Source organism: Ovis canadensis, chromosome 6, assembly GCF_042477335.2.
Source record: "Ovis canadensis isolate MfBH-ARS-UI-01 breed Bighorn chromosome 6, ARS-UI_OviCan_v2, whole genome shotgun sequence".
Taxonomy (NCBI): domain Eukaryota; kingdom Metazoa; phylum Chordata; class Mammalia; order Artiodactyla; family Bovidae; genus Ovis; species Ovis canadensis.
The window spans coordinates 26,547,189-26,568,278 of record NC_091250.1 but is presented as its reverse complement, the minus strand read 5'-3'; the positions used below and the strand labels follow the sequence as shown (position 1 = coordinate 26,568,278).

General features: G+C 36.4%; 1 protein-coding gene across 2 annotated transcripts in view; it reads right to left on the bottom strand.

Annotated features, from left to right (window-relative positions):
• Positions 1-20,335, bottom strand: part of LOC138442293 (bifunctional heparan sulfate N-deacetylase/N-sulfotransferase 4) — a 288,177-nt gene extending 267,842 nt beyond the window's left edge. For both annotated transcript variants that reach the window (XM_069593406.1, XM_069593407.1), the window contains exon 1: positions 19,358-20,335. In XM_069593406.1, coding sequence (XP_069449507.1) covers positions 19,358-20,335 — 978 coding nt within the window. The remainder of the gene's footprint in view (positions 1-19,357) is intronic.
• Positions 20,336-21,090: the final 755 nt, after the last annotated feature.

Below are 21,090 nucleotides of genomic sequence, written 5' to 3'. Positions count from 1 at the left end.
GGAACCCTCCTACACTGTTGGTGGGAATGCAAACTAGTACAGCCACTATGGAGAACAGTGTGGAGATTCCTTTAAAAATTGCAAATAGAACTACCTTATGACCCAGCAATCCCACTGCTGGGCATACACACTGAGGAAACCAGAATTGAAAGAGACACATGCACCCCAATGTTCATTGCAGCACTGTTTATAATAGCCAGGACATGGAAACAACCTAGATGTCCATCAGCAGATGAATGGATAAGAAAGCTGTGGTACATATACACAATGGAGTATTACTCAGCTGTTAAAAAGAATTCATTTGAATCAGTTCTGAAGAGATGGATGAAACTGGAGCCGATTATACAGAGTGAAGTAAGCCAGAAAGAAAAACACCAATACAGTATACTAACACATATATATGGAATTTAGGAAGATGGCAATGACGACCCTGTATGCAAGACAGGAAAAAAGGCACAGATGTGTATAACGGACTTTTGGACTCAGAGGGAGAGGGAGAGGGTGGGATGATTTGGGAGAATGGCATTCTAACATGTATACTATCATGTAAGAATTGAATCGCCAGTCTATGTCTGATTCAGGATACAGCATGCTTGGGGTGGTGCATGGGGATGACCCAGAGAGATGTTATGGGGAGGGAGGTGGGAGGGGGGTTCATGTTTGGGAACGCATGTAAGAATTAAAGATTTTACAATTTAAAAAAAAAATGTTTTTGGTAAAAAAATAAATAAAATGAAAAAAAATTGCTCTGTATAACAACAACAACAAAAAACTATACAGAGAAGAGCAAACAATCTGTAAATATAAAGACCAATGGAAAATTTCAAGATCAAAAGTCAATATTAAGAGGCATTGTAGTATATATCAGGAGTAGTAGGAGTTTAGACTTCTAGAATTCAAATAACTTTCCTAATTTCCGGTTATGTAACTTCGAACACATTTTTTACACTCAAACCATTTCTGTTAATTCTGTAAAATGGGGTAATAGAAGCACCCATGACTCAGATTGTTTTGAGGATCTGAATTAAAATCTGTAGAAAACTAAGAATAATATTTTGCATACAGTCAGTAGTAAGAAAAGCTACTTTTGATTACTGTTGGTTTTTAACCTATTGCTTCATTGTTAAAACGTCCATTCTAACACATCAATCCCTTTCATTACTGTGACATCTCTATTATTTCATTTCTTTTTCTTTTTCAATCAAGTGATACAAGCAAATTAAATACAATGTGCTTAAATTATAAGACATCTTGGAGAAATTTCAAATTTTTCAAATCCAATCATGTTTTATTTCTGAAAAAAATCTGCATATAGTTTTGCAGTTTACATTTTGCATAAACTTTTAAACATTTCAGTTTAGTCCTATAAGGCTATTACTTTGGCTGACAATAAACATATCAATTGCTTGAATGAATAGGTACAGCTATGTTTCATGTGACTAGAAATTTTCTTCATAGCTACACAGATATATACACAAATTTAAATGCTCGCGCGCGCACACACACACACATCAGAATGGACAGGATTCAGATGTGAGATTCTTGTTTATCCAGCTGCCTAATGTGTTTTACAGTACTCCATATATATGCACACACACATGTGTTTTCACTGTATCTGTTTTTATATGTATACACATGTATGCATTCATATATAAATAAATATACATTCAGGGTCCCCTTCACACCTTTTTTTTTCCTCCTTACTGTGCATAGAAATACTTTCACCTCTTCATAATGTTGATTCACCTGAGCCATTACTGTCACTGATGAACAGAACATTTTTTAACCACTTGAATAGCATTAATGATATTAAACTGTATTATTGCTCTATTTATTTTTTCTTTCACTTGCATTTGAATAGCAGAGCAACATTATTAATACCATTGCAAATGGGAAAACAATATATTTGACAACGTTTTTGTGATGGCTTTGTTACTACAACAAGGTTTTTCAAGCTATGCTAAGTATTACATAACTGCTTTTGAAGTTTGAATGAGCTAGTTATCCTAGTTATATATATATATATATATATATATATATATATATATATATATATATATATATATATATATATATATATATATCTTCTATGTTCTGCTTCCAATACAGGAAACAATTCTTTTTGCTTTCCTGTTAAATTTTACTACTTTGTTCTGAGATTTTAAAACATAGTTTAACTTTACTCCCTCTTAATGCACACCACCTATTTCTTTTATCCTTTTTTTTTTTTTACATTTTAAAACATTGACATGCAGATGTGCTTCTCTATAGCAGAACACAGAGCTTTGAACTGATTTCTCCAGCTTTGAGGTAAGTGCAGCAGTGTTTAAATGTAGCCTATTCTGAAGCAGTTTCAGTTTCAACATCTCTTTCAAATCCCTTTTTTCAGTAGTAATGATACAAAATGAAATTATACTCCACAGGAACTCCAAACTTTTTCTTAAGTAAAGTGATAAGAAAGACTTGCAATTAAATTACATTAACTAAGCAGGTAGCAAAAGTTAATTGTGCTTTTTTATTTTGAAAATTGATTCGTTGAGTCAGAACAGATGAGTAGCCAGCACTATGCAAAGTTCTCTACGTTGCACACATGCACACACTCAAAATTGAATTTTTTGAGGCCAAGAACTAAGAATTTATATATTTTTCGTATTAGCACATAGCACTGAACAGAAAATTATTAAAAGCTTAATGATATAAACCTTAATAGTAAAATGATGAGAGCAGTCCAAAGTGCCTCTCCCCAACAATCAAAAAAAAAAAAAAATCAATTGACTTCTAATTACAACAATAAGTACAGTAAGAATTGATCATCATCAAAGTGAAGAGATCAGAAATTAATTGGAGGTGATATTAAGCTGGGTATGAAATGACAAATATAATCTTAGAAAATAAACATATTTACCCCTTTGCTCACAGAGTCCCAACCACATACCTATGGGCATCCAGACATCTGTAGTATTATTTCACTTCATCAAACCTTATATTACCTTCATTAGGAAAGGGGTTCCATATGGTACACATGTGACTCTATATGAATGTGATAGTTTACAATGAGAATTGGCTTTTCAATGAGCTGAGGACAAATACAGATATGCAGGGACCAAAGACAGCCCTGGAAGAATGTCAAAGTGGTAGACAACATTATTAACCTCTAGAATTCAGTGATTTTCCTTATAAACTCTCCTAAAGAGAACTTTTAAATAGACCATCTCTCCTTTTACCACTTTTTCTAACTTAGCACTACTTTGTGTTTCATCCAAATTTCTTTTTTTAAATAAAGGTACATTCAAATAGTTATTTTACTCTCTGAAAAGTGAAAAAATGAAAGTGTTAGTTGCTCAGTTGTGTCTGACTCTTTGAGACCCCATGGACTAGTAGCCCACTAGACTCCTCTGTTAATGGGATTCTCCAGGCAAGAATACTGGAGTGGGTAGTCATTCCCTTCTCCAGGGGTTCTTCCCAACCTGGGGATTGAATCTGGGCCTCCTCAACTGCAGGCAGATTCTTTACTGTCTGAGCCAGCATGGAAATCAGTCACAAACATTTCGAAGTTTTCTAAGATTTTTAACTGACCAAGAAAAACAAATTCTACAAAGGCGCATAAGGAGCAGTCACAAGAAACCTTCAAACTTTTATAATAGTTCCTGGAACTCAGCCTTATTAGATTAGCTCGCTCTAAAGCTTCAGTATAGAAGCTTGTCTTTTCTTGATTTATTCCCACTGCTGCTGCTGCTGCTGCTAAGTCGCTTCAGTTGTGTCCGACTCTGTGCGACCCCATAAGCGGCAGCCCACCAGGCTCCCCCATCCCTGGGATTCTCCAGGCAAGAACACTGGAGTGGGGTGCCATTTCCTTCTCCAATGCATGAAAGTGAAAAATGAAAGTGAAGTCGCTCAGTTGTGTCCGACTCTTAGTGACCCCATGGACTGCAGCCTACCAGGCTCCTCCATCCATGGGATTTTCCATGCAAGAGTACTGGAGTGGGGTGCCACTGCCTTCTCCGTGAGTTATTGCCACTAAGCCTCTAAAATTTTGTTATTTCAAGTGCTCTTGTCTTCCGTCAGATGTTTCTTTCATACTTAATCCTTATTTCCTTTAAAAATTTTTCTTCGTTGTTTATATCCTATAAATATGCTTGTTCAGTTCAGTTCAGTCACTCAGTCGTGTCCGACTCTTTGCAACTCCATGAATCGCAGCACGCCAGGCCTCCCTGTCCATCACCAACTCCCGGAGTTCACGCAAACTCATGTCCATCGAGTCAGTAATGCCATCCAGTCATCTCATCCTCTGTCGTCCCCTTATCCTCCTGCCCCCAGTCCCTCCCAGCATCAGTCTTTTCCAATGAGTCAGCTCTTCGCATGAGGTGGCCAAAGTATTGGAGTTTTAGCCTCAGCATCAGTCCTTCCAAAGAACACCCAGGAGTTTAGAATGGACTGGTTGGATCTCCTTGCAGTCCAAGGGACTCTCAAGAGTCTTCTCCAATAGTAAGTAACAAACATGATACGGTAATAGTGGCTATTTTGGTACACAAATCATTCAAATGAAATTCATTTATATTCCAGAATGTTGCCACACAGTTGTTAAGCAATGTCTTCCTATTTCATTCTGCAGAATTTTCTAGGTCATTTCTTTATTTGTGCCATTTGAAAAAAAAAATTCAAAATAAACACTTCTCATTAGGGACATTCTTATGTCTTAATTTAGTATAACTTTTTGAAAGAGAGAACAATTTATGGTATTTCCATTATATTACTGTAACTTCTTTACACTGTGAAAATACAAAGTGTGTACTTTGAGAAGTCAAGGATGCAGTTTTTAAGCATCATAAAAGCTTTAATTGCAATTATGCAAACTATTACCAACAGTCTGATAAATTTAAAAACAAAATTTACATATTAGTTATGCAACAGAAACTAAAATTTTATTTAAAGTACTCAAATGGGATAGAAATGTAATATTTGAAACACATCTGATAATTTAAATTTTATGTCTTTTAGTTCTTTGGCCCATTTTTTGATTGAGCCATTTATATTTCTGGAATTGAGCTGCAGAAGTTGCTTGTATATTTTTGAGATTAGTTGTTTGTCAGTTGCTTCATTTGCTGTTATTTTTTTCCATTCTGAAGGCTGTCTTTTCACCTTGCTTATAGTTTCCTTTGTTGTGCAGAAGCTTTTAAGTTTAATTAGGTCCATTTGTTCATTTTTGCTTTTATTTCCAATATCCTGGGAGGTGGGTCATAGAGGATCTTGCTGTGACTTATGTCAGAGAGTGTTTTGCCTATGTTCTCCTCTAAGAGTTTTATAGTTTGTGGTCTTACATTTAGACCTTTAATCCATTTTGAGTTTATTTTTGTGTATGGTGTTAGAAAGTGTTCTAGTTTCATTCTTTTACAAGTGGTTGAACAGTTTTCCCAGCACCACTTGTTAAAGAGATTGCCTCCTTTGTCAAAGATAAGGTGTCCATAGGTGTGTGGATTTATCTCTGGGCTTTTTATTTTGTTCCATTGATCTATATTTCTGCCTTTCTGCCAGTACCATACTGTCTTGATGACTGTGGCTTTGTAGTAGAGACTGAAGTCAGGCAGGTTGATTCCTCCAGTTTCATTCTTCTTTCTCAAGATTGCTTTGGCTATTCGAGGTTTTTTTGTATTTCCACACAAATTGTGAAATTATTTGTTCTAGCTCTGTGAAAAATACCGTTGGTAGCTTGATAGGGATTGCATTGACTCTATAAATTGCTTTGGGTAGTATACTCATTTTCACTATATTGATTCTACATCTATTAGTGGTATATTTCTACATCTATTAGTGTCCTCTTTGATTTCTTTCACTGGTGTTTTATAGTTTTCTTTAGTTTCTTTAGGTAGATATATTGCTAAGTATTTTATTCTTTTCGTTGTAATGGTGAATGGAATTGTGTCCTTAATCTCTCTATTTTCTCATTATTAGTGTATAGGAATGCAAGCGATTTCTGTGTGTTGATTTTATATCCTGCAACTTTACTATATTCATTGATTAGCTCTAGTAATTTTCTGGTGGAGTCTTTAGGGTTTTCTATGTAGAGGATCACATCATCTGCAAACAGTGAGAGTTTTACTTCTTCTTTTCCAATTTGGATTCCTTTTATTTCTTTTTCTGCTCTGATTGCTGTGGCCAAAACTTCCAGAACTATGTTGAATAGTAGTGGTGAGAGTGGGCACCTTGTTCCTGACTTTAGGGGAAATGCTTTCAATTTTTCACCATTGAGGATAATATTTGCTGTGGGTTTGTCATATATAGCTTTTATTATGTTGAGGTATGTTCCTTCTATTCCTGCTTTCTGAAGAGTTTTTATCATAAATGGATGTTGACTTTTGTCAAAGGCTTTCTCTGCACCTATTGAGATAATCATATGGCTTTTATTTTTCAATTTGTTAATGTGGTGAATTACATTGATTGATTTGTGGATATTGAAGAAACATTTCTCCAAAGAAGACATACAGATGGCTAACAAACACATGGAAAGATTCTCAGCATCACTCATTATCAGAGAAATGCAAATCATAACCACAATGAGGTACCATTTCACACCAGTCAGACTGGCTGCGATCCAAAAGTCGACAAGCAATAAAATGCTGGAGAGGGTGTGGAGAAAAGGGAACCCTCTTACACTGTTGGTGGGAATGCACACTAGTACAGCCACTATGGAGAACAGTGTGGAGATTCCTTAAAAAACTGGAAATAGAACTGTCTTATGACCCAGAAATCCCACTGCTGGGCATACACACAGAGGAAACCAGAATTGAAAGAGAGACGTGTACCCCAATGTTCATCGCAGCACTGTTTATAATAGCCAGGACATGGAAGCAACCTAGATGTCCATCAGCAGATGAATGGATAAGAAAGCTGTGGTACATATACACAATGGAGTATTACTCAGCCATTAAAAAGAATACAATTAAATCAGTTCTAATGAGGTGTATGAAACTGGAGCCTATTATACAGAGTGAAGTAAGCCAGAAAGAAAAACACCAATATAGTATATTAACACATATATATGGAATTTAGAAAGATGGTAACGATAACCCTGTATGTGAGACAGCAAAAGAGAACAGATGTATATAGAACAGTCTTTTGGACTCTATGGGAGAGGGAGAGGGTGGGATGATTTGGGAGAATGGCATTGAAACATGTATAATATCATATATGAAATGAATCACCAGTCCAGGTTCGATGCAGGATACAGGATGCCTGGGGCTGGTGCACTGAGAGGACCCAGAGGGAGGGTATGGGGAGGGAGGTGGGAGGGGGGTTCAGGATGGGGAACATGTGTATACCTGTGGCAGATTCATGTTGATGTATGGCAAAACCAATACAATATTGTAAAGTAATTAGCCTCCAATTAAAGTAAATAAATTTATATTTAAAAAAATAAATAAATTTTATGTCTTGATTGTGGGGAGAAACAGAACAAATTGTGAGGGTCCATCTTATATACTATTAAATATTGTTTCAGGGGCTAGTATATATTTGGGATTTTGTGTGACAAGGACTAATACATTTTTTTTTTCCCCAGAAGCAATATTTCATATGAACATGTTTCCTCAGACCCTCAAAATGTTACTTTTCCTTAATTGTGCATCAAATACAGCATGTATAAAAGCAAGAATTCATTAAAATAATTAAACAAATTAGGCAAACTACAATTTATAAACAAAGTGAGCTAATTTTATCCTTTCAGTTAGCATTTTAAGTGATTTTCAATTGAGTGTAGCTCAGCTGGTAAAAAATCTGCCTATAATGCAGGAGACCCTGGTTCAATCCCTGGGTGGGGTAGATCTGCTGGAGAAGGAATAGGCTACACACTCCAGTATTCTTGAGCTTCCCTGGTGGCTCAGCTGGTAAAGAATCCACCTGCAATGTGGGAGACCAGGGTTCAATCCCTTTGGAAAGATCCCCTGAAGAAGGGAACAGCTACCCACTCCAGGATTCTGGCCTGGAGAACTTCATGGAGAGAGGAGCCTGGCAGGATATGACTGAGCAACTTTCATTTTTCATACTGAAATAAGATTTTGGGATATCATGTTTTAAGAATATGTGAGGACTTCCCTGTGGTGGTCCAGTGGTTAATAATCCACCTGCCAATGCAGGGGACACAGGTTCAATTGCTGGTCCAGGAAGATCCCTTATATTGCAGAGCAACTAAGCCTGTGTACCAAAACTACTGAAGCTTGTGTGCCTGGAGTACACACTGCACAAGAAGGGAAGCCACTTCAATAAAAAGCTTGTGTACCACAGCAAAGCATAACTTTAATGATGGTTACTAGACTTATTGTGGTGATCACTTTGTAAAGCATGCAAATATCAAATCACAAGGTAGTATACCTGAAACTCACATAATATTATATGTCAACTATATTTCAATTAAAAGAAGAATTTTTAAAAGAGTAGTGGGTAGAAATTATCAATCCCAGCAAAGAGCTAGAGAGCAAAACTCAGAGTATTCATAAAAAGTGATGGGTTGAATGAAAATAAAACACAATGCCTGTGACTGCCTTAACAGCTTGATCTGTTATCTGAATAATAATAATAACAACAACAACAATAATATATTCTACCTGCTACAAGACTTTATAACCAAGGTGCTCTTCTCCATGATAATTTGATATATTTCCAAATATACTGAGTATTTCTACAGGGAGTATAAAAGGAGCAAGTTTTTCTTTGTTTTTCTTGTCAGTCATTCTTCAGATACAAAACCATTTGTAGTATATTTCAGTGATTATTATTAACAGCACTGTGGCCTAGGCTAAAGTGGCTTATTATACTCTGAACCAATTAATCAGCTAATTAATTAATCACTATTTAGATAATCACAGAGAATGACAAAATATTGGTTTTATACCAATCAGAAAACATTCCCTGTTTACCCCTGGGGCTTTTAAGGCATTAACCATAAGATTGAAGGGCTCTAATAGAGGTTGTTTTCTACTTTGTTGGGAGGTGTCCAGCTTGGTTGCCCTCACCAAAGTATTTTCTAATATCTCCTCTTTCCCATAGAGACAGTTGTTACATCTGAAGCGTCAAAATGGAGCTGCTTGGACTGTAATTGTGTACTTTCCTGGTGTGTCAAGAGACTGCTCTCTGCTCAGTAATTATTTTACACTGTGAACTAACAAAATGAGCACTCAAGTTGGTGTTAGACCCATTACGATCTAGCTTGTTTTGAGTGTGAATGAATTTGGGACATGTCTAATTTTAATTTAAAATTGAATTTATATATGAAAAGCTTTAAAAATGTCCTAAACAGAAAATTATTATACTTGGTAATAAATCTTTTTTTTAATATGCTTTTTAAAGTAACGATAATTGATTGATATGCTGAAAGTAGGTTTAAATGAAAGTATGCTTCTAAAAGCCTTGTTTCTAACAAAAAAGAGCCACATACACAATAAATGATGTCACCAAGAAAATAAATATGTAAAAAATAAATAAAATGCTCTGAGTAGACTATAATTTCTGGGTAAAATAACTAAAAATGAAGCTTTAGCTTCTTTGTTCATTTAATACTCAACTCCTACATATCATTGCACATGATATGTTTATGAGGGATATTTATGAGACAGCATCATTTGGTACATGTCACAATCAAGTTAGGAGGGGATCCTATTGCAATTCTTGTTAATCAAAGGTTCATAAATAAGAAGGAAACAATTTCAAAACACCAAATTCCCAATGAAAGATTGTGCTTTCTCTGCTGCATGAACAGTGTTGTTTCCAGTTAGGCATTCTTTTAATTTTTCTGAGGACTACCAATATTTACTGTTTTAGGCTTTCTTCCCCATACCAAGTGAGAGGTTGAGGGGACTCTTATATCTGAATGTCTCATGTTAAGTCACTAGACCTTAAACCAAACTCATCTTCCTAGCACCATTTCCTCTGTCCAATTCTGCATGTTTATGGACACACCCAGGCTAAAACCCATTTGCACCTTCTTTTCTGCTCCTTCATTGATCATGTGCCCAAGACCTGTCAATTCTACATGGTCTCTCCCATTCTCCCCTTTTTATCCTGACTATCACCAAGCTGTGTCAATCTAACCGGCCAAGCTCTGTCCTAGCAATTTCCGTCCTTATCTCATTCAGTGCTCAGGACAACTCTGAGAATTGTGTTGGTTTACATTGTTTACACAGATCTGCAACTTGAGAACTGGATAAGTTTTCAAACATGTTAAAGGTTGACTAGTAAGAATAGATGCCCAGAATGAAACCCTAACAAGGCATTGGGTTCTAAAAGGAAGCTTAAAGGTTCAGGACAAAATAGTCTGTGTTTGCTCTGCTACTTACTAGGTAGACGAGTATTGATACTGCTAAGCCTCATTTTATTCATTCAGAAAATATACAAAATATTTCTTCTCAATGTTGTTTTATTAAATGATACGTGCTTTGTGCTCAGTTGCCCAGAGGTGTTCAACTCTTTGTGACCCCAAGGACAGAGCCTGCCAGGCTCCTCTGTCCATGGGATTTCCCAGCAAGAATTTTGAAGTGGGTTGCCATCTCCTACTCCAGGAGATCTTCCCTACCCAGGAATCCAACTCTTGTCTCTTGCATCTTCTACACTGCATGTGGATTCTTTACCTCTGAGCTACCAGGGAAGCCCCCGTTAAATGATATACTGCCTGTTAATGATTAGCCCAGTGCTCAGTGTCTTTTAATATCTTAAATAAGTGCTATTTTAAAACATGCATAATAATTATTATGTCCGTCTTGTTGTAACTGGCTCTTTTACAGATCTTCTCAAAAGCATCTCCCTGACTCAAATAAAATACTTTTCTTCAACCCTAGATCTGATCATGTCACTTTCTGGCTTAAAATCTTCAATGATTCAAATGGCATCCTGCCCAGAGAGCTCCATAATATGGCCACAAAAAAATCTTCAGCATTTAGTTCCACTACTATTTCTTATTTACTCTATCATCCAACTAACACAAGCAACATGCCATTTGTCCTGATAGACTCAGCCATATCTTAGCTTGAGCTGACCTACTGGCCAAGAATCTACTTCCCCATCTTGATTTGCTACATTTCTGTCAAACCATCACAGAAGACTCAAGTGTCACCTCCTCCAAGAAATCTCCCTAATTCCTAGAAGAAATATTGTTGCTCTTTCTTTGTTCTCATTGTCCATAGTAATTTTGTCATGGCATATATTGTAGTTTGCCTTGTAATGTTGATAATTACGAATGTCTTACTTGTACTACTGAAATCAAGAGCCAGATATCTCACATATTTGTGTAAATTCTATAATGAAGAATAATATACAGAGCTCATGGGTGAGAAATAAATGATGTGAGCATTGAATTAGAGTGTATTAAGGTAATATACAAACTGCAAGTGTGTTTAATTGAATACTCAATTTTGAAGAGATATTACTGGTGTATATTGTTATCCTTTTTTTCATTCATATCATTTAAATATGTACTTTTACATAATTGGGGTGATTTTTTTTAAGTGGAGACAAACCCTATTTGCTTCCATAAAGGAATTTTTTTTGGAATAATACTTTTTCCTTCCATTGACAAAGTTAAATGTATGGCCACTTGAAAGGATTCAGAAGAAAAAAAATGTAGGATATTTATATTGAGATTTTAAATGGAGGAAGAAAAAATATTATTACATATATACTGTACAGTGGCTGCCTTCTTCTGAGAGTACTCAAGTCATTATTGACTTTGCCAAAATATTCATAGGTAGCTTCTCTTTCCAGTCAAGCCAAACTCTACTTACAAAAACATTTTAAATGCATTTCAGACAGTGAAGTGTCTGCCTACAATACGGGAGACCCAGGTTCGATCCCTGGGTCAGGAAGATCCCCTGGAGAAGGAAATAGCAACCCACCCCAGTACTCTTGCCTGGAAAATCCCAAGGACGGAGGAGCCTGGTAGGCTGAAGTCCATGGGGTCGCAAGAGTCAGACACGACTGAGCGACTTCACTTTCTTTCTTTAATATTCATAGCAGCATTATTTACAACTTCCAAGATATGGAAGCTATGTAAATGTCCTAAATGTCTATCAACAGATGAATGAATAAAGTAGATGTGATATATAGATATAGACATATACACACAGTGGGAAACTACTCAGCCACAAGAGAGAATGGAATTTTTCCATTTGCAGCAACATGAATGGACTTGGATGGTATTATGATAATTGAAATTAGTCAGAAAAAGACAGATACTTTATGATATCATGTATATGTGGAATCTAAAATACACAACAAATGTAAATATAAAATAAAGAAGCAGAAACAGATAAAGAGAGCAAATTAGTGGTTTACAGTGGGGAAGGGAGTGAGTGACAATAACGGTGGGGAGCGGGAGGTATAAACTGTTGGTTATAAGGGAGGTTCAAGGATGTACTGTACAACATGGGGAACAGAACCAAAATTTTGTAATTCCTGTAAAGGGAAAGTAAACTTTTAAAAGCTGTATAAGCATTTTAAAAAACAAAATATAAAAGTACCCAGATGAAAAATAAAACAAAACATTTGAATTGACAGTAATTTTCTCTATGTTTATATAGAAAATGGATCATTCCTATTATAAACCTTTGGTAGTATCTGTTTTTCTTTTTGAGCTAACTGAGTGTCTTCAAATAGTACATCGACTGTTTTGCACCTGGGCATCTTAAGTAAGCTCTAAATGCAATTCTTCCCTGGAGATTGAGAGTCTGAGCCAGTGACAGGGCTGCAGCTTCACGCGTCTTGCTAATGGGCCCTCTCTGCGTTACAGGACTGTTGTTGTGACTGAGCTGTTGCCTTCCGAGGTCTCTGTCATGCTCTCTGCTAAACTCCATGATGTCAAACCCCATGCTTCCTCTATGCCCAGGCCTATGTGTTTTTTTCCTTTTTTCAGAAAGAAGACATGCCCACAAACCCTGACCCACTCATTCTTGCCATGAAGTATCTTGAGAACTGCCTGAGCCACTGCCTAGGTCTGATGCTACACTTGCTGAGTGCACACTGACTCATCTGCCTAGAAACTGCCCAGGAACTTTGAAATGATGCTTGCTTGATTCCGACGGGCCATCCACCCAGTTCCTGCTGCCTAGACAGTTCTCCTTTGCTAAATTTATACTGCCTGATGATGTATCATATCTGGATTCCATCTACCACATACTAACATTTTCTTTCAGCCTCCTCTTTATAATTGTGACTCCAAAGATATCAAGGATTCTTTTAAAAATGCTTTTCTATTAATTTGTCAAATATAACAAACCCATTTCAATGTTAGTTGAATGTTAGTAAGCGAATCTTTTCAATTACCAATATAGCCCCCTCATAATCTGTGTAGATGTTTATAGCATCAATAATTTTCTATTTTCTTACATCACTTCTTTAGGTATCATGGGATTTTTTTTTTCTGCATCTCATCTAACCCTTATTAAAAGCAATAACAAAAGTTTCAAATTCTAGGATAGATGTCTTCTTTCCTGCTCATGGTAATCTGCCTTCTATTAAACATGGTAATTCTTACAAAAGTTTGAACTAGGATTTTATTTAGATATTTACATTAATAATGGAAACCTCAAATACTTTTATGAGGTCATTTTCTTATTGAAAGAGGGTTTTCAAGTAGGTATTGGAACTAATCAAAACTCATTTCCCTGAACTTCAAGACCCTCTATTAAGTGGTTCCTTTATATCTATTAATTTAACTTCTCCATTTTAGGCATTTAATTTGCACAATTTATTACCTTTGTGTTATAAATCTTTGAACATAGGGTTTTCAATGTAGGAAATATATAGTCATTTAAATGTGTAAAAAATCTAAATTAAGACATTAGTAAATTGCTTTATCTGGATAAAACGTTAACAACAGTCTAGGTACAGATCTATTAAAAGCATTATGTGGGGGGAAAAGTAAAATGAATCAGCCTATTAACCACTTATTTTGGACTTCAGGTTTACAACAGAGATTTTTTTCCCACTAGTTTTGTCTCTCATTAAAAATATACATATAACTTGTTTAGAGACAAAGCTCATATCTATCCTTAAATTATTGTTTTTAAGGTCTTAAATAGTAAGTCAGTTCTGAGACTAATTGGTTCTGTACTTAACAGTTAAACAACAGTATAATAATTGTCAGTATAATATTTTTATATTATGTCTAAGGTTTCCTGTTATGTATGTTGGGACATAATTAGATGTATCAGAAAAATTGCTTCACCACCTAATTTTGGAGTTGACTCATGTACACAAAAGTGCTAAGTGACAGTTAAGGATAGTTGGTTATTCAGGGACTCAGTTTCAGCTTAAGGTCACCGTCTGCTGGGGTCGTTGGACCATGTGTCACCTTCTCAAAAGAAGTGGAACTTGAGGGACTTTCCTGGTGGCTCAGTGGTAAAAAAAACCCACCTGCCAATGTAGGGGACAGGAGTTTGATCCCAGTCTGAGAGGATCCCACATGCCAGGGAACAACTAAGCCTGTGCACCACGCCTCTTAAGCCTGTGCTGTAGAGCCTGGGAGCTGCCACTACTGAGCCTGCCTGCCACAACTCCTGAAGCCCAGGTGCCCTGGAGCCTGTGCTGCACAGCAAGAGCAGCATTGGAGTGAGAAGCCCACGCACCACAACTACAGAGCAGCCCCCACTTGCCACAACAGAAGAGCCAGCAACGAAGATCTAGCACAGCCAAATGAATTAATTCATCAAACAAAAAATAATAATTATGTAAAAAAGAGAAGCTGCACTTGAGATAGCTTTTGAAATATGGGTAGATTCAAGGAAAGTATTTTAGTCAAGGCTTAGAAACTGTGAAAAGAGGTGAAAACTAAACATAAGCAATCCACAGCAGAGGAAGAGACAGCGGACTAGCCTAACAAATAGTGTATATTGAGAAGTAGCCAGAATAAATGTGTTGTAAAGGTAAATTGAGCTGGATCACATATGACTTTAAAATAAATTTGGATTTCTCAGGCAGATAATTTCTTAAATATACTCCAGTAGCCATGTATGGGTGTGAGAGCTGGGCTATCAAGAAAGCTGAGCGCCAAAGAATTGATGCTTTTGAACTGTGGTGTTGGAGAAGACTCTTGAGAGTCCCTTGGACTGCAAGGAGATCCAACCAGTCAATCCTAAAGGAAATCAGTCCTGAACATTCATTGGAAAGACTGATGCTGAAGGTGAAATTCCAATATTTTGGCCGCCTGAGGCCAACTGACTCATTGGAAAAGACCCTGATGCGCGGAAAGATCGAAAGCGGGAGAAGTGGGCGACAGAGGATGAGATGGTTGGATGGCATCAGTAACTCAATAGACATGAGCTCTATTGAGTTGGTGATGGACAGGGAGGCCTGGTGTGCTGCAGTCCATGGGGTAGCAAAGAGTTAGACATGACTGAACTTAGAACTTCTATACAGTAAATACTCAGTGACTAAATGGATGTATTTTCTCAATAAATGTAAAGACATATAAAAACGCTAATAATGAGGTTTGTTTGCCAACAGAGAAAATAATGTCAGGTCAACAGAATTGATGAAAGCAACAGAACTATTGGTAGCATCAATAATAAGTTTCATTTTGTTGCCAGTGTGAAAGCCTATATTCAACATGTTCATGATTTTAAAAACCTGCATCAAGAAAGAGCAATTATTCTGTCTTAAGGAAACTATGAAAAAAGAACATATCTTCTCAATTCTCTCAAATTTCTATGGGTATGTGTGTGCGCTAATTTGCTTTAGTTTTATCTGGGCTTCCCTGATAGCTCAGTTGGTAAAGAATCCACCTGCAATGCAGGAGATCTGGGTTTGATTCCTGGGTCAAGAATATCTGCTAGAGAAGGGATAGACTACCCCCTACAGTATTCTTGGGCATCCCTTGTGGCTCAGCTAGAAAAGAATCTGCCTGCAATGCAGGAGACCTGGGTCCAATCCCTGGGTTTGGAAGATACCCTGGAGAAGGGAAAGGCTACCCATTCCAGTATTCTGGGCTGGAGAAATCCATGGACTGTATAGCCCATGGGGTCGCAAAGAGTCAGACAGGACTGAGCAACTTTCACTTCATTTCACTTCACTTGTCTGACTCTTTGCAATCCAATGGACTATAGCCCTCCAGGCTCCTCTGTCCATGGGATTCTTCTGGCAAGGATACTGGAGTGGGTTGCCATGCCCTCCTCCAGGGGATCTTCCCAACCAAGGGATCAAACCCACATCTCTTACGTCTCCTGCACTGGCAGACCGGTTCTTTACCACCAGTGCCATCTGGGAAGCCCTTCTATGATTATATCAAGTGTTATAACCAAGGATAAAATATTATTCATAGAAATCGGTTAGTGGGCTGCAAGAAGACTGAAAATTAAATATTTAATAATCAGAATGGCCCTTTATTATTTTACCTTTCTCTAAAATCTGCATTATTATCTAACTGATATCACTTTGGTAATGAATATTATCTACATATAATTAAGGGCTTTCCTGATGGCTCAGATGGTAGAGTCTGCCTGAAATGCAGGAGACCCAGGTTTAGTGAAACTAAACAGAAGCAAGAAATAATAAGTTCAAGTGTATAAGACATCATCCTCTAAAGCCTAAGGTCAGCATGCTAAGAGTGCTTTAGATTTACAGGAAGTGCTTTGTGATTGCCTTGAGGACCATACACAAACAAACCACGACAATATTTTCTGACTTCATCCATAGGTAATATTTCACAATCTTTAGAAATACAATCAGTTTCTGGAAGTTTCTATACATTAAATTTATCTGATATCTTGAGCTTTGTAGTTTTTAGATGAAATTTTATTAACAATCAGATGACAGTTACTCTAACTGTCTTAGCTTGATTTTGCTTGCCTTAGAAAAGGACATGTTAATTTCTGTCTCAGTGACTGAAGTGACTTAGCAGCAGCAGCAGCAGCAGCAGCAGCAGCAACAGCAGTGACTTTGGTCAGATAAGGACACAATGAAATGCAAATTTCTAAAAAAAAACAACTAGATATACTGTAGTTTACCTAGTTTATGTAGTTTATCTGGCAGAACCATTTAGTAGAAAGAATATAGACCGAAAAACCTGATTGTTTTCACTGCACCAAATTCTATGCCATAAAAATAGTAACTCTTCAGCAGTTTGATCCAGAATCTTTATCTCAAAATGAGAAAAATGGCTCAAATAATAATATGCTAATATATTTTTTGTCCATAGAGTGAGGTGGTGCTACAGACAAGGCTGTGTTTGAATTTGCTCTTAATTACTCCCAGCTTTATGCCCTAGTCTAATTGTGAGAGTGGCTGGGGAGGCTCCTATCCCACACATAACCAACAGTTTTCAAACGAAACCCTCCAGCTTTCCTCAAACTGTCCTGTGGAGGAACAGAAGAGCTCTACTCTCTAATTTGGAATAATACAGAAAAATCTCACCAGCCATCCAATACCCTCGCTCTGGAAAATTCAGAGATTTTCAGGGAGAATGGACTTCTCCTCACATAATAGTGTGCAATGAAATGTTATACTGCCAGAAAAGGAACAAGAGGACAAAGTACTGGGAGAATGCAGAGCTTTTCTATGGACAGTTCGAGATTATTCGCCACAAAATCATTTTTACCCAAAAGATAATAGTCAAAGAAGAAATCAAATGCCCAAGAGTAAAAGTATCACTTTTATATTGAAAGACAGCATTTCCTTATTGACTGATAAGTAACCCAACATGTTACTTCAGTCCCAATCAAGTTTCTGATATTCTTCGATTAATAGTTCTGAGAGAGAACCAGATACAACACCCAAAGAGGCAAAAAAGAGGATTTTCTTCAAAGTGACACTTACCCTGGGCACCTGTGAGTGTGAGTGTATGTGTATGTAGGATATAAAAATAGTAAACAAATGCACAGTTATACACACTATATGATTATCTGCCTGTGGCATTGTCCAGACTTTGTCAAATTTCAGTATTCTGTTATTTTGTTTGGGGTTATGTCACTCAAAAAGTCATCAGTAATCCTTGAAAATTATATGAGCAGTGGTAAACAGCTATCTGTTTTTCTATTGAGAATAAGTGATATAGTTGAATTAGAGCTGAAAAATTTGTTAAGAGTTATAAAGAAGTTTTTCAATTCATATAGCTTATTAGATTAAAATTAGGAAAATGTTTTCAGGATTTCAGAAAAGGAATCACTCAGAAAACTATTTGCACGACGTGAACTTGCCTTAAGTTTATGATTTTAAAATTAATATAAAAGTAGAATTTATACTAACTAAAAGACATAGTAAAGACTCAAAATGTAAAAAAAAAAAACAAAAAACAAAAAACAAAAAACCCAAAACAGAAAATCTAGCTAGGATTCAAGAGGGATCACTTAATCTCTTTATAACAATGTCCAAAGTGAGATATTTCATTATAATGGTCATAAAGTATTAGGATGGATAGAAAAGCTGTTATTTTGAAGTAGTATTGAGGTTTCATCTTTGAAGGATAAAACGCCTAATAGCAGAAATTCAAAAAAAGATGACATGATCTTAACAATCTCTAGTTAGTTTATTATTCTAAGCTGTGCCCTATTATTTTTGTTTATGTTTGCTAAAATCATTTGCTCACAGAATGAATTTAATTATATATAAAACAAGATAGGCACAAGTGAGAATACTGAATCAAGATAATAAAAAAAAGGAATTTTTCTCAGAATTACTTGCCCAAACCAGTAAAATATATTTGGCTTTTTCTTTATCTGATAGCAATCACAGGGTGAATTTGTTATACTGCAGTCAACTTGATCATAATTTAGAAGTACTCCCAGTAACATTGTTACCTAAAGTGATGTGATAATAGAGGGTAGCCTCCTGAAGCTAAGTTTAATACCACATTCCCTATAAAACTATTTTTCTTGATATCTATATTTACAAGTATATGAACACTTCATATAGGCAAGTGCTAAGCTTACTCGTTATAGAGAAGACTTGGACTGCTTCTCTATCCTATATTTCAAGCACCTTTGTCAAACCCACGTAGGGCGGGAGAATCCATCCAGTGATGGATTTTCATGACTGTATTCATCTCATTGCTACAAACTGCAACATGTGTGGAGTAAAGAAGGCTGTTCTATGGGGTACTAGCTCCAACAGGCAAAGCCTAAGAGATCAAGTGATTAAGATCAAAGAAACTTTGGGGTATTTGAGTTTTATGCCCCTCAGAAGCATTCAGGAGTGTGTAAGGAATGGAGGAATGGTTAAGGTTTAGTTCAAGGTTTATTTTTTTTTTTAATGTTTACTTTCTCTCAGACTTATTGCATTTTAAATTTTTGAGTAATTTGGAATCTAAAATATTCGAAATGGTATTTTATCAATACCACAGAGTTAGTGAAAGAAAAATAATGATGCTATTTATAAATGTTCTTACCTTCACATCTTTGACATTCATCCTCGTTCCTTCCTTCCCAACAAAGATATCGTCAATGTCCACAAGGATATACCTGTCCAATGACAAGGTCAGCCTCTTCCCTGACAGGAAGGAGATGGCATCTATGAAGATGAGCTTGTGCAGCCAAAAGTTTAAGTTGTTGCCAAAAAGAACTCGCTGAATTCCATCATGCAGACCCAGATCCTGAATCACCGTCGCATAGAGTTGTTTGCTGGACAAGGACGAAAGGGATTTTTCTGTCTGTAATTCAGTTAAAAGCACAGGCTGGTAGGTTGAATGATTATATTGGAAAATTGTCCAGTCTTCCCCAGGAAGAGGACCTTTCTCAACCTTGGGGGCTTTGGTAATATGCAGCAAAGGAGAATGAGGGTTGATGAAACAGTCCTTTAGAGCTAGATTATTGAAAAGGTTTAATGGAAAACCTTTTAATTGTGTACTTGGTGAGCTATTTTCATTGGCTTTATGAAAACCAATTATACTAACACTGTATTCCACACAGTATTTTTCTAAGAGCTCTCGATTCCATGAGTCCATGCTGACATACTTCAGAATATTTTCATAAATAACTAAAATATATTTCCCTTTGCCATTGTCTGTGAGAGGAGGTATATCTCCCTTGCCAGGGGCAATGACCATGTGGTGCTGAAATCGGCTGGACTCCAAGATAGCAATAATATCTTGCCCAAGTTGAGAGTATTGGCTCTCCACAAACAGGAGGACAATAGGGTCAGTTTTGGATGTATCAATAGGTTTAACTGTCTTCAGCTCCATTGACCGGTAAGGTAGGATTTTAACATCAGTACATCCTGCTGCTGCAGTAGTCTCAATAAGTGTCATTTCCTGTTTATAGCCAGAGTAGAGGAAATAGGCAGAGACGACAATGCTCACCAAGCAAAAGGTAGCTAAGAGAACAATCAATGTTCGAAAACTTCTCCGAAGCTTCACAATAAGATTCATTTTTTTGAAATGCGGCTTTGGAAGCTTTTTCCAAACTACTTTCCTAAAGTGCCATCATGAATAAAGTATGAGATGGTACAAGTGCCACTTCCCAAATGTTCATGTAACCATTGCAAACCATGTAAAATGCGTGATGGGATCTCAAGCAAGTTAAAGTAGTAGAACAGTGAACCAGGAAAGAAAAAGTTGAAGAGATTTTGAATATGTCCAATACCAAAGATTGCTGTAGAGTCCTTGAAACATTACCTGAAAAAGAGAAAAAATATGATGACTAACACAAAAATAGTAATCTAAGTATTTGTGTGTATACCTATGCTGATACATAAGAAATATACATAACAAAGATAATTTTAGTGTGTTGATATGTTAAAATATTAATAGCCTAAGGTTTAAAGTCTAGATTTTACTATATAGATTGTAGTTGATTTTTGATGTCCTCAACAATATAAAACCCTATTTGATTTTGCCAAAACCATATTTATTTTACTACATAGATTGCAGTTGATTTTTCATGTCCTCAACAATATAAAACCCTATTTGATTTTACCTATTTGATTGCCATATATCAATATATAGAAACACAGATTGAGATCATTTTTCAAACTAGTCATCTCAAAAAAAATGGTAAGAAAAAAGCTTTAGTGTATAACGGTCATACCATGCAACTTTCTGGTAAACACTATATACTTATAGAATTAGGAAATCATGTATCTGCATGGGTTTAGAGCACTGGAGCATGCCCTTGCACTGGAGCA